General features: G+C 31.5%; 1 protein-coding gene across 1 annotated transcript in view; it reads left to right on the top strand.

The window, feature by feature from the left end:
• Nucleotides 1-90: 90 nt before the first annotated feature.
• The window catches only part of LOC129233368 (uncharacterized), a 56,520-nt gene continuing 42,967 nt past the window's right edge, over nucleotides 91-13,643 (top strand). The window contains exons 1-5 of the mRNA XM_054867410.1: nucleotides 91-163; nucleotides 1,682-1,814; nucleotides 7,040-7,090; nucleotides 11,899-11,968; nucleotides 12,831-12,963. Coding sequence (XP_054723385.1) covers nucleotides 1,711-1,814; nucleotides 7,040-7,090; nucleotides 11,899-11,968; nucleotides 12,831-12,963 — 358 coding nt within the window. The 5' untranslated portion in view covers nucleotides 91-163; nucleotides 1,682-1,710. The remainder of the gene's footprint in view (nucleotides 164-1,681; nucleotides 1,815-7,039; nucleotides 7,091-11,898; nucleotides 11,969-12,830; nucleotides 12,964-13,643) is intronic.

The raw sequence follows: 13,643 nt of genomic DNA on the forward strand, positions 1-13,643 counted from the left end.
AAAGAGTACAGAATCCTTCTTTCAACATCAGATTAAAGTTAAGTTTTGGGTCTCTCTGGATTTAGTTTAGAAATTTGCTGGCAACAAATAAAGAAATTGTAGCATGCGTTTTTGTTTTGCTCTGCGTCGGCAGCAGAAATCGCGCAAAATTTTAACGACTCTGGTAAAAAAATGTTATTTGTTTGTAAAAAGTGTTAGTAAACTATAAATATTAATTGTGTTTGTATTAGTCAACATTCTCAAATCTGATATGTACAATGCATTATGGATTTTTAAAAGCATGTTTTGAAGCTTCAAAAACAAGAATACTGTACCGCGCCGATTGTTCAAACCTGTTGGGACAGGCCCGAGTTCAGATAGGCTACATTTTCTGACGATTAGAAAAGCAATTTCATTAATTTTTAAATTTAGAGAAATTGAAGTATATGTATTAAATGCAGAAAATTTGTTTCAAGTCGAATTAATGCAGGGGTGCCTACGAGGGGAGTTAAAGGGCTATTTGTGGGTGCACCTGATAGTCAATTTTTGCGTGTGTAACAATTTTCTTTCACAGTATCCACGCCAATGATGGCTAACCTTGACAGGTGTGTCACAGATGACACGTTTAAATAAAAATAAACATATAATACAGTGTATAAAATGTAATTTGAGTGGGAAATACTTAAAATATTTTAAAATAAAGAGGTGTTTATTCAATTTAGTTTTTAACCAACAAATAGTTCAACTAATCCTACTGCAAATCACATGGTACAGTTATATTGAACAAATTTTATTGTTTTGACAGTGCTGAGTAACTTTTGTGAGTCTGCAACTTATTATTTTTTTAATAGTTTTCATGAAGAATGGAACAATAAATTGAATTTCTCTCCTTAAATAAGTTCTCAAAGTTACTAGGCATAATTCGGCTATTGTTATGTTTCATGTAGTCTTATCCCTGGCTTAGTGGTTACTTACTGCTTAGGTAACGCCTTTTTCTATGCAAAGAGATGTGAGCTTTTAAAGGAAAAGTCTTCCGGGGAAAGACTTTTCATCTGAAATCATTGGGGGAAGAAAAGGTTTGATGAAATAATTAATGATGTTCAGTGCCTGAGATATGAAATGAAAATTTTGTATCATGAAATGTGGCAAGGACCACTTATTTAACATTAATGACTGATATTAATCATTTCCTTCTTTCAAATTTTCTTTGCAAAGGATTAGATGTAAATATGTAATGTTTCCAAAAATTTTAAAACTGAGAAAAAAAAATGTCAAGATAATTTTAAAAACAAATAGGAAAATTGTTTTTTTACAAAAAAAAATTAAAATTTCTTGATAGTTATACAGTTGTTCCCATTTATAGCTAAGTGAAAGGGACCAAATAAAAGTTTCATTATAAAAATGTGAAAAAATACACGGTAAAAAGTTAAAATACTTCCCACAAATTCGTTATTTCTTTAAGATTACTGTATAAATCGTCTGCATTTTGGAAAAGAGGAAAATCTTAATACACATATATTCTGTTTTAATCCAAAATTAAAAGTGCTTGTGCATGTATTAATACAATGCAGAAACTTGATGCCGTGTTCTACCAACTCATAGCCTAACTAGTGTATAATCAGTACTATAATATGTGCATTGTGTATGCAATCTAGAAACATAATGTCCAAATTGTATTTCACACATTTATTTTATTTTTCAGGATTTATAGAAAGCATACCGCGAAGCAAGATGAAAGAAGAAATAATTTTCCCATGGATAGCTTCTGTTTCAGACCGATTTTACAAAACATTTGCATCTGATTACTTACTAGAAGATTTACAGTTTTTGTTGATGTTTGTATTATTATGTTTTTACAATATGAAATATTTTTCAAATAAAGTATAGTTAAATTTTTAATTTCTAAAATAATCTGCCCAAAGTCTAAAATTAATGGCAAGATTACTGCGAAAGTTCTCAGATACAAATACAAATACAAATGTGACGACCAGCAACAGGCTCTGGGCCCAGCTAGGCTGGTCCTAGTCAATTAATTAGTCCCCAATGAAGATCAATGGCCCTCTTAAAGCTATCCACTCCCTTGCTCATTACCGCCTCTTCCGGTAAGCTATTCCAAGTGCCCACGACCCTGCTAAAGTAGTAGTTTTTCCTGATTTCCAAGTTAGCCTGAGATTTAAATAGCTTAAAACAATGACCCCTTGTCCTGCTTTCCCCGCAAAAATTTAATCCATTTACATCTTTCATTTTGATAAATTTAAATAACTGAATCATGTCCCCTCTGACTCTCCTTTGCTCCAGGCTATACATGTTAAGCCTATTAAGTCTGATATCATAATCTAAATCTGAGAGTCCCCTTACTAATTTAGTTACCCTTCTTTGAACCCTTTCCAATACTAAAATATCTTTCTTCAGATAAGGCGACCAAAACTGAACAGCATACTCCAAATGAGGTCTTACTAAACTCCTATATAAAGGCAGAAGAACTTTCTTAGATTTGTTTGAAATAGATCTCTTGATGAACCCAAGCATTTTGTTGGCTTTGTTACTAGCAATATTGCACTGTTGACTAAACTTGAAGTCCTGATTTATAAGGACACCCAGATCCATAACATTTTCTGCCTGATTTATGACTGAACCCTGTAAATGATATCTCATACGCTTATTTCCATGACATAAGTGTAGCACTTGACATTTCCCTACATTAACTGCCATACCCCATTTATCTGCCCACTTAGTAATATGATCTAAATCCTCTTGCAGCTGTTTTACTTGTTCTTCATTTTCGACAATCCCCATAACTTTTACATCGTCAGCAAAACAATTCATGCTTCCAGAAATATTTTCATTGATGTCATTCATAAATATAATAAACAAAAGAGGCCCTAAAACTGATCTCTGAGGAACCCCACTTAAAACATCACTCCAATTAGAATGATTTCCTCTCACAACTACTCTTTGCTTCCTACCAGTAAGCCAATTTCTAACCCAAAGTAAAGTTTTTCCTCCTATTCCAATGTCAGCTAACTTGCTGAGAAGAGCAACATGCGGTACCTTGTCAAAAGCTTTTTGAAAGTCAATATAAACAACATCCACACATTTTTTGTCATCTAAAGCTGAGGTAACCTTGTCGTAGAAATGCAATAAATTAGTAGTACAGGATTTACCTTTCCTGAAACCATACTGCAAACTAGTCAACAGACTATTAGTCTCTAAGAACATCATGATCTTAATTTTGATCAAAGTTTCGAAAATCTTACAAATCACCGAAGTCAAACTTACAGGTCTATAATTCCCAGCAAGACCTTTAGACCCCTTCTTGAAGAGTGGCGTTATGTTAGCCAGCTTCCAGTCCTCTGGCACCGTCCCCGAGTTATAAGAAGCATTGAAAATATTCAAAATAACATCCACTAATTCCTCTGCACATTCAACTAAAATTTTTGGATAAATATTATCTGGTCCCGGAGCTTTAGTTGCTTTAATCTTTTTCAAATGAAATAAAACCTCCTCCCTGGAAAATACAAAATCCTCAAGCTGTATAATAGCTTGTGTCTTGTTAGTGTCAACTGTTGAGATGCACTCCTTGAAAATAGTTTTGATTTAAAATTGTTTCACTATGATGTCATAAGTGAAGAAATTAATCCCCTCAAAACTCTTGTACACCCCATCACAACTTAAACCCTCCTCAACTCTTGATTTTGCTTTCCTGATAACTTTCAAAGAATAAATTCAAAAATGAGCCTTAAATTTATTCCAAATTAATCTTTAAGTGAATTAAGCATATGTTTCATTGGAAATTACTTCTCTTACTAACATATCTATGTTTTGTTAAACTTTTTTTAGTTAGCTGAACAATCTAGATTTGGATGTTGGTTAAGTGTCTGAGCCTTATCTTAATACATATATTTCTTCTGTACAAGTGTTTGTAACCGTAAGGCTTCTAAATGGCTGGACCGATTTTGATCAAGTTTTTGTGTTAAGTTAATTTGAGAATGGTTTAGAGTCGCAATATATCAAATCAGAAACGTTTTTGCTAATTGATTAATTAATATAAACATTGAATGGTAAAATCTCCCAAATGATTGATATTTATTTTAACCTATTGTTGAGCGAGAACTGAAATAAATATTTAACCCATTGCCAAAGGACAATAAAAAAGTCAGCTCTGCTTTGCCTCAGATTTTCCTAATCAATTGGTCAGAAAGTACCATACTTAGCAGCATTTGTTTCTCGGCTGAAATCCATCAGTGTTTCGGCGCTACTGGCAAGAAGTCTTTCAGTATATTTGACTAATCAGTATATTATGAAAGGAAAAAATGGTGGAATTTATAGAAGAAACAAATTTTATTTCCGTCCAGATAAATCACAACAGAGTAGTTCTGTACCCAAAGGATCAGTGTAGTGGAAGATTTTTATCTTTGGTGGAAAGAATAAATCAGGCAATATATGAAAATCATTCAAGTTTGCGAGGAAAGATAGTGATTGAAGCAAATGCTCAGCCAGAGAGCGGGATTTAAAAGTTTTCGTTCAAAAGATCAAACTGCTAATCGATCAAAGTTTGCTTTACTCACTAATCAGCTGGATTACAGTGGCATGGTGGCTTGGTGACTTAGGCGATAAACAACACAGTTGCAGGATTATTTTAGATTTTAAAGCTACTGTTAATGTAATTTTATGTTTATTTGGCAAAGAATTGTTTTTGAATTTTAAAGAGTTTACTCATTTTAGCTGAAGAATATGTTTATTTTACATTGGGGGGGGAGGGATTTTCACTTATACAAGGAACTGTTTTTACCTTTATCGTTTTTTTAACGATAGCTTTTCTATAGTTAAATTGTTGGGGGATGCTGCAACCGGATTTCCTGTTTGTTTGAAATGTACTGGGTAGTTAGCTTTTGCACTAAATATCTGATTAAGATTTTTACCTTTTGAGTGTGGCTGAAGAAATAATCCATGCAAGATATGAAGATCTTTCAAGTACGCGAGAAAAAAGTTAATAAAACAACTGCTCAAGTGGGCATTAGATAAATCAAGTTATCATAAACGTAAGCACTTTGACACCAAATATCTTTAAAATATTTTCTTTTTACACTTTTTTTTCAACAAAACTGTTCAAACACTTACTGGATTTAAGTTTTTCAATTTACAAAGTTTGAGCATAACAACATCTGTCAGATCCACTAGTCTTTCTTAAAATTTAGGAGGTTTCAGTTATTGACAGGGCTGCTGCTGACTCGATAAAGCTTGTGGAATACCACAACATTGAACAGTAGAGATGATATTCTTCTCGCTTTCGCTGAAATTCTGGTTTTCTATGTTTGGTTTGTGAGGTTTTCCTCCTTGTTTTACTTTTTCAGGCCTTAAAGAGATTCTGTATTTCTTATGAATATGAAAAGTTTCTAACTTATCATGCATTTTTGGTTCATGTTCCCTTGTTATTTCCTCTTGATCTTCATCTCCCAAAATTTTCGCCTTAAACATATTTTTTGAAACATGCCAAAATAGAAACACAGACTTCGCCAAAAATTGCATTTATATCAGTCCTTTTATATTCTATTATTAAGTATTCTATCTTAACCCAGCTTATTTTATTCATTATTTTAGAAATTTATTTAATCATTTTTTTAGTTGTTGTTCATTTATACCATGCAGTGTTATCCCCCCCCCCACATAAAGAAAGGAGGGTTGGAAACTGGTTTGACACCCAGGCTCAGATTTTAATAAAACTTCCCATGCATGCTCTTTTTATGTGTTTAAGAAAGCATATGAAGTACTTTCGCAAATATGAAACATTTTACGTTTTACAGATTGTTCAAGTTTTTAAGATTTTATAGTTTTTATGATCAACTAATTTTGTAACTTTAGGGATCTTTAATTCATCTTGTTGAAAACTGTGATGTTTCCAGACGTTTCTTAGTTTTCACAGAAATGCATAGCATACATCCAGATTTTGAAAACTAAAAAAGAGGGGAGAATGTCCCAGAATTCTGAATATTTTTATGGTGCTGATTTTTGTTACTGGTTAAATATAAATTCATTAGCGAAAGAACTTGATGAATGCACCTGTTAAATTAGTTGATTTGTTTTCTCTGTGGTCTTGGTGTTTTTTTTTTTTTTTTTTTTTTTCTGTAATTTGAAAAATACTAGAATACTAGGTTTGACAACAAACAATCTGTGCAATATTAGGTTCTTCTCAAATATTTGAAACGAATAAGAATGGAAAAGTTTTTGTGGCTTTGAAACTGGTAAATTGTCATGCTCGTTATTTCGAATTTCTCTTGAACAAAGAATGAATACTCAATGCAAATTTAATTGGAAAACTGCAAAAACTATGCTCATTTTTTATTAAAACATTCTTCAAATTTTCAAAGCCCCCTAGAGGCAGAGGCATTGTGCCCCCTAAATGATGAGTCTGAGATTTGTGCTTTTTTTAAAATGCATTTTTAGGCATCGTCCTTTGTGCATGTCTTTGCAACTATTTTTTGGATTTCCTCTTTTGCCCGCCCTGACCACACTCATCCCTGAATGTAGGACATGAAGAATTGAAGTCTGTGGACCCCACAGGATCATTTTTTCCTGTAAAGGCCCAAGCTGTATAAGATTGTCATGTGATCTAGTCATTAGGGCCATTGTCTTATAACAAGTTGACATAGGTTCAATCCTTGTCATGAGAAGAGCCTACCACTTCTCGCATGCTACATGAAAATTCTTAGACTATATGCTAAAAGGTACAGAGATGTAGGAGAAAAGTTTGCAGAAACTGCAATTACCCTCATGGGCGCCCATGTAGAGGGGCAAGTGGGGGCTCAAGCCTCCCTCCTTAGAAATTAGAACTTCCTTGCTTTTAGTTCTTTTTTCTTTGCAAAAATGTAAAATATTTCTTCCTCAGCCATTAATTAATAAGTTATTAAAAATGTCAAATTTTAATAACTCTAATCTGTACTGAAATCGGTTTCCATGGGGAAAAGTAGTTCACTTTTCAATGCAAATTCATTGTTTGTGTTTGTTTGATTTTTTTACTTTCCATTTGTATTGATGTATTTTTGTTACTCTTTCCTTCAAGGAACATTGACACTGAAGTTAACAAAGTATTGCAGAAACAAAGCAAAGACAAGTACTGCTTTTAGTTTATTTTTACTATTTAAAGTGAAATTAATTATGTACCTATGAAATTTTTACAATGTCCCATTGAATACTTTGTAATATTCAAAGTTGTGTAATATTTTCTTTTTGAACTATTGGAATAATGTTACTCCTCATCTGCAAGTATTTAATGATAAATTTAAATGATAATGTATGTTTTTAGGAATTTTTAAAATTGAAATCAACTTTCAAAAATGTTATTTTTTGTCTGCTACAAAAAAAGAAGAATGAAGTTCTACATGGAAAGGGAGAGCAGTAGCCATTAAAAAAAATTTAGAGGGAGATATGGTTAGTTTTAGTTCTTTTCTATGGTGCAGAAAGGAAATTTTTGAGTTTTGAAGTTCCGTATATACTTGCGCATAAGTCGATCTCGCGTACAAGTCAGGCCCCCTACTTTTAGGAAAAAAATCAAAAACCCACGTATGAGTGGAGTCCCTACTTTTGAAAAATAACAGGAGCGCTTTGCCGCTAATTTTGACTTTGATGGTTATAAGAAGGAGGAAAATAAAATGTAACAAACATTTTTATGGTAAAAAACGTCCGCTTTTTTTTTTTTTTTTTTTTTTTGCACCAAAAAGGTTTGCTTTTGCCATCTCAATTTTTGTAAAGGTTTTGATTTCGCTGTTACGATTTTTTTTTTAAATTGTTGCTTTTATTTTGATTCTATGTCAGTAAAATTTATGCTGTAGCCATATAGCATTCAGGGCTCGCATTCTCCCTAAAATTCCTAAAATTCCTGAATATTTTCACAGCTCCTAAAATTCCTAAAATTATACTAAAATTTTGTTGGTGTTCCTAAAAAAACGTAAAAACTGCTGTTCGCAGAGAAGATTTCAAGTGTATAGAAGAGATCACACAAGAAACCTCACAGTTTTTGTTGAAACATGTCAGTAGCAGATGACTTTCAGCTGGCCCTGTTGCTCAGAGGCTGGTTGAGCAATGGGCCAATGTGACTTGAATATTTTTTAAATTTTTTGCCTAAACAAAAGTTGCTGGATAAACAGCTAAGTGCTTCCAACAGATGTAAGCGTATTTGTGAAAATTTGAAGGATGAATCAACATTATACTTTTTAGCTCTCATTGCTTATTCGCACAAGCATTTTGAAGCCTTTTCACTCTGTTTTCAAAGCGAATCACCGAAAATACATCTGTTGTTTGATGAAATGAACAAGCTGATCCGACAGGTTATGATGCAGTTTTTGAAGGATGAAGTTGTTGCTTCCAAGGAAGGTGCAGAATTATGAGATGTTGATGTTGACGACGGCAGCAATTGGAAGAAGTTAACTTCAATTGAAATTGGTATGTCAGCCAAAGGATTTTTAGAAAAATTTTCTCAAAGCAAGAAAGAAAATTTTCTCTTGAATGTTTGTTCGGCACTTATAAAAACTGTCAAGTATTTAAGATCAAATTTGGATTGATGATCAGTTTTTCAAGGACTTAGAACTGTTTCACCCTGGGAAGTCTTACGATTGCTCCAACAGTGTTCATGCAATTACACGAATTGCTCGTTATTTAAACTTTTCGAATGACTTTATTGATAATGTTCGAGAAGAGTGGAAACTTTTCATATTTGTTGTTACTGCTCGTGAAAATCTATCTGAAGCAATACGAGTAGATGGATATTGAAGACAATTATTTCTTCTGAAAGATACTAGCAATTGGCTAAAATATGAAAAGATAACTGAAGTAATCAAAACTGTTATGATTTTGCCACATGGGAATGCGGACCCTGAGAGGCATTTTTCATTCAATAAAGCTATGATAAATGTGAATCACAGTGAACGTACTATTGTATCACTCAGATTAGTGAAAGATTCTATTCGAAGTTATGGTGGGGTACTGAATGTACCTATCACTTTAACATTACTAAAAGTAGTGAAAGATTCGCATAAATCATACCAGGAGTATATCAACAGATTGAAAGAAGAAGAAAAACTTAAAAAAGAAAAGGAACAAATGACAAAGGAAAAACTTGAAAAAGAAGAAACTAAAAACATTAAAAATGATCTTGATTTACAGATAAGAGAAAATAACAAAAAAATCAATGAGCTGAAGAAGAATAAAGAATTAGCTTTAGATCTGATAAAAGAGGGAACAGTGAGACTGAAGAATGCTACAGTAACTCAAAATATTGTACAAATGACAGTTGCACAGAACCTAATTCTTGAAGGCACTAGTCAGTTACAAAAATTGGAATCAGAGTTATCCATCTTCGAAACTGACAAAGATCAAATTTTGAAAAAACGACTTAAGATAAAATAGAAGTTTTAATCAGTGTAATTCAACCCCAAAATTGCTTTTGAAAACTTTATTGGATGAATCAAATGCGTGGTCAGATCTGTTTTTTCATAGTAGCAGATTACGTTTTTTTTTTTTTTTTTGATGAGATGCAAATAAGAATTTTGAATTCACCATTATAAAATGTAAAAGTTTTTTTTTATGGCTTTTTCTTTAAAATTTATTATAGAATCATATTCGAGTTCAACACTAGTTTTAAGAAGGTATGTCGAAAAGTTGTTGTTTTAAAATGTATTTATACTTAATATAATTGATTTAGTTTAAATATTGTTTACCTTAATATGTGATGTAAATTGGTTTTTTTTTTTTTTATTTTTTTTTTATTTTTTTTTATTTTTTTTTTTTTTTTTATTACAGAAGTAATTGAAGTAAGTTGATTATGCATGCTATGAGATAACATTTATTTAAGTTTGGTTGTTGTTTAATAAATTATGGTCAGGCTGCTTGTTTAAAAGAGATTGTAACTTAAAATGCCCCTAAAATTTTCCTAAAATTTTGTCAAAAGTTCCTAAAATTTCCCTAAAATTTTGGAAAAGTCTACTCTGAGCCCTGAGCATTTTTTAAAAATGAGCATTAATTCGTGACTATCGGGAAAATTCACAAATACGGCGAGTCCCACCCTTTTTGTGTAGTCGGCTGTTTACTGTAATTATTTTTTCTTTATTTTAGTCAGACAGGGACTGATTTACAACAGGGCCCGGGGCACCAAATTTATGTCATTTTTTTCTTTTTTAGGGACTAGTGTTTGGGGCCTCCAACTAAAGGGAAAAGTATTTTTGTCATTTGACAATTTTTTTATTAAATGAAAGCATATTATAGGCATCACCACACTAACCATTGACGTCATCATCACATCATCAATCAACTTAACCGGGTTAAGTGGTAACTCTATTCAAACACAAGCATCATCTGCGAATGTAGGTGAAAAAACGAAGTGAGCTAAAATAATTTTGTTGTGATCAGTGATCTCATGCTTTTCACTAAAATTCAGAATGTCAACATATGATGGCATATTAAAGAAATTTTCTTGCTTGTTTGAATGCGACAAGCAAAATATTCGAGAAAGTGAAAAAGACCTTCAAAAATCTTGTTCCTGTGATTTGGAAGAATATATTCCTGATGAATTTATTCATATTAATTCAATCGTTGAAAAAGAAAATTCAATCACCGAAAAGTTTTAAAAAATCCATAAACTTGGTATAATGGATACTTTTGCCAATGTAGATACAGCCCTGAAATTGTTTTTGACTTTGCCAATCTCCAATTGTAGTGGAGAACGATCATTTGCGCTGTTGAAGAGAATTAAGTGTCCTTTTGCATACTCTCATTTCTGATAGTAAATTATCTTCATTAGCTCTATAATTAATAGAAGGAAGTTTGACCACAAAACGTGATTATGAGGACATTATAGATGAATTTACTACAGGAAAACAAAGGAGAGTATATATAAAGAATCACTGATGCGCAGAAAGCACATTTTGATTTACCTTTACCATTTGTATCATAGTTTTTCCATCTGCTACTGTAAAAAAAATTTCTAACATGAAAACCATAAATTCATTTTAGATTTATGTTAAATAATTTCTTTGCAAAACGTCTTAATTATTAACTTTTTTCGTATGAAATCAATATTTTAAAGTTTTCTTTCTATCAAAATAATATCCAACACTTACATTCATATTTTTTTTGTGTAGGGAGGCACCATACTTGTTAGTGCCCCGATGCACCCAAGTGTGTAAATCAGTCCCTGCAGTCATACCATATAAAAACGTTGCAAATTTTTTAAGTATTTACTTCTTTAATAACTGCTTAAAAGGGATGAAATAAAATCTTGAAAATGATCACGTTTTCAAATGTTTTTTTTATATGGAAAAATGGGGGGATATTTTCAAAAATTCTGCCCCACTTATAAGTCGATGCTCTAGCTTTAAACTTTTTTTTTTTTTTTGCGATAAATTTCTCGACTTATATGCAAATATATATGGTAGATATCTCCCCCACCACTAAAAAAAGAATCTTTTTGGTCCAACTTGTTCTTTCAAAATAAGAATCTTTCAAAAGCCTTGTTACACTCAATTTTCCTATAAACTCTAAGAAATAAAATTGTTTTCTGACTTCTAAGATTTTAGTTATTCTTAGTATCTGATCATAACTGTTACAATTTATGTCAATTGCATTTCTTTTCACCTTAATACCAAAATGTTGTGATTCTGTTGTGTTGTAGTGCTGTGGTAGGTCTTAGTAGCCTTTGCAATTCTTCCAGGTTAGGTTGGCTCCAATTAAAGTTATTCTTTCTCCTGCGTAATTACTGCATAATTTTTTCCCTACAAGTAATTTGAAATTAAATCTTTAAGCATTTCAAAAATGTTATTTTATTATTAATTATGAATTGATAGCAAATTTTATTTCTAATTTTAAGTAATTCTATCTATCTATGTTTGTGTGCCCAAAAAAACTTATTCAACCTTATTCTCGTTCTAGAACTAAATCACTGTTTACAGTCTTAATAAATTTCTACAATCATTTTTGTGGGAAATTAAAGCATCAAAAGGTATGTTTAAAAGTTTTTTATTGTGTGTACAAAAGATTTTTTGAAAAAACCTTTAGTTGATGTGTCCCCTTGACTTGGCCTCCTCTTTAACAGAGATATCATTTTTTTTTTCCTGTTCTTTTCTTTTTCTGACATTTCTTGCGCTCTTCTTGTAAAAACTATCTACGCGCTCTGATGCAGTTTTTAAGTGCTACCATGAAAATGTGAAATTGTACGTGAAACTATTGCTTATGTCAATTTCTTGATAGTTTTTCTCAAGCAGAATAAAACCATTAGTGGTCATTGGCACCAGGTTTTGCGAATCAGGGGGAATGCTCAAACACTAAATCCAAATTGGGGGAGGGGGGGCCTAACGAAGGTAAATGTTAGAAAGGTTCTTTCAGGAAAATGTGCTTAAACCAAACAAAGACAAAATTATCCTAACTACAGGAGATGTTTTTTTTTAATATTAAGTACCCCAAAACCTATATTGCATGTACTGCAAGAAGTAGTGAAATGCAAGAAATTTGTACAAATTGTAAAAAAGTGCCAAATTATTTTGCCATATTTTAATTATAAAAAAAAATGTCATAAATATTTGCAATGTAATTAGTGTGAGGAAAACTTCATTGCACCCTACCTTTTAACTTGGTAAATTTACAACTTTTTTGTTTAACTTTTGAATACAGTACCTTCTGCGAGCCTTTTTTTTCGCGTTGTCCCTTTCATATGCTTTTGCAAAAATAGTTGGATTTCCTATGATTCTAGAGTAATAGGCATGAATAGATATGTTATAAAAATATTCGTATTTCCTAATTTTTAACACCATATTGATTTCTTTTTTCAAACTATATTTAAGTGCAGTTATTTTTTTTTCTTCTAGGATTCCTTCTATTTGAATGCTGTTTGTGCTAAGATTTTGTCTTCATTGATCTTAATTGGCTTAATTTTGAGTAATGGTAAAACTGCAACAAAATGGATAAAACAAATTTTATGTCTTATTCGTATGTTTCCAGGTATGTTCCTCCCCCCCCTTCAAACAAGCTCTTTATTAATACAGTACAATGAAGTTTTTGATGAATTGCTTAGTTATTCAGACATTGAAAACATTAACAATTTCACAAAAAACCCTCTAAAAGTAAGGGCTTGAGTTGAGTTTAAAAATTAAAATGTTTAACAATGTCTTCTCATATTTATTGGAATTTTCTCATATTTAATAACATTGTATATTTCATTAAAAGAGAAATATGTTTTTCCCAGAATAGAAATAGAAGTCAATAATTTTTTTCATTAGTTTATAATTTTACCTCTTATTTTAAATAGATAGCCATGTATCCCATGTCTTACTTTTTTTTTAATGCATTTATTTGTGTACTAAAAATCAATTTTCACTCAATTTTCACTGATTATCAGGATTAGAACTGTGTTGTATATAAATGTTTTTCCTTAATAATCAACAAGTTGTCAATCAGAAAAGAAAAAAAAAACAGCAGATTGAATTTTGAAGAGTTCTAAAATATTTTCTGTAATAGATCATGTAAAAGTGAAAGGCATAAAAAAAATATTATTTAGAAGTTTTTAAGCAAAAAAGTTTTTCCTTTGGGTACTAAATGCTTTGAAACAGTTTATTTTAGCAGATAAAATGAACATTGTTAAAGTAAAAAACTGCAGAATTGCTGCATGCACATGTGTTTTA

Source organism: Uloborus diversus, chromosome 1 (assembly GCF_026930045.1).
Source record: "Uloborus diversus isolate 005 chromosome 1, Udiv.v.3.1, whole genome shotgun sequence".
Lineage (NCBI taxonomy): Eukaryota > Metazoa > Arthropoda > Arachnida > Araneae > Uloboridae > Uloborus > Uloborus diversus.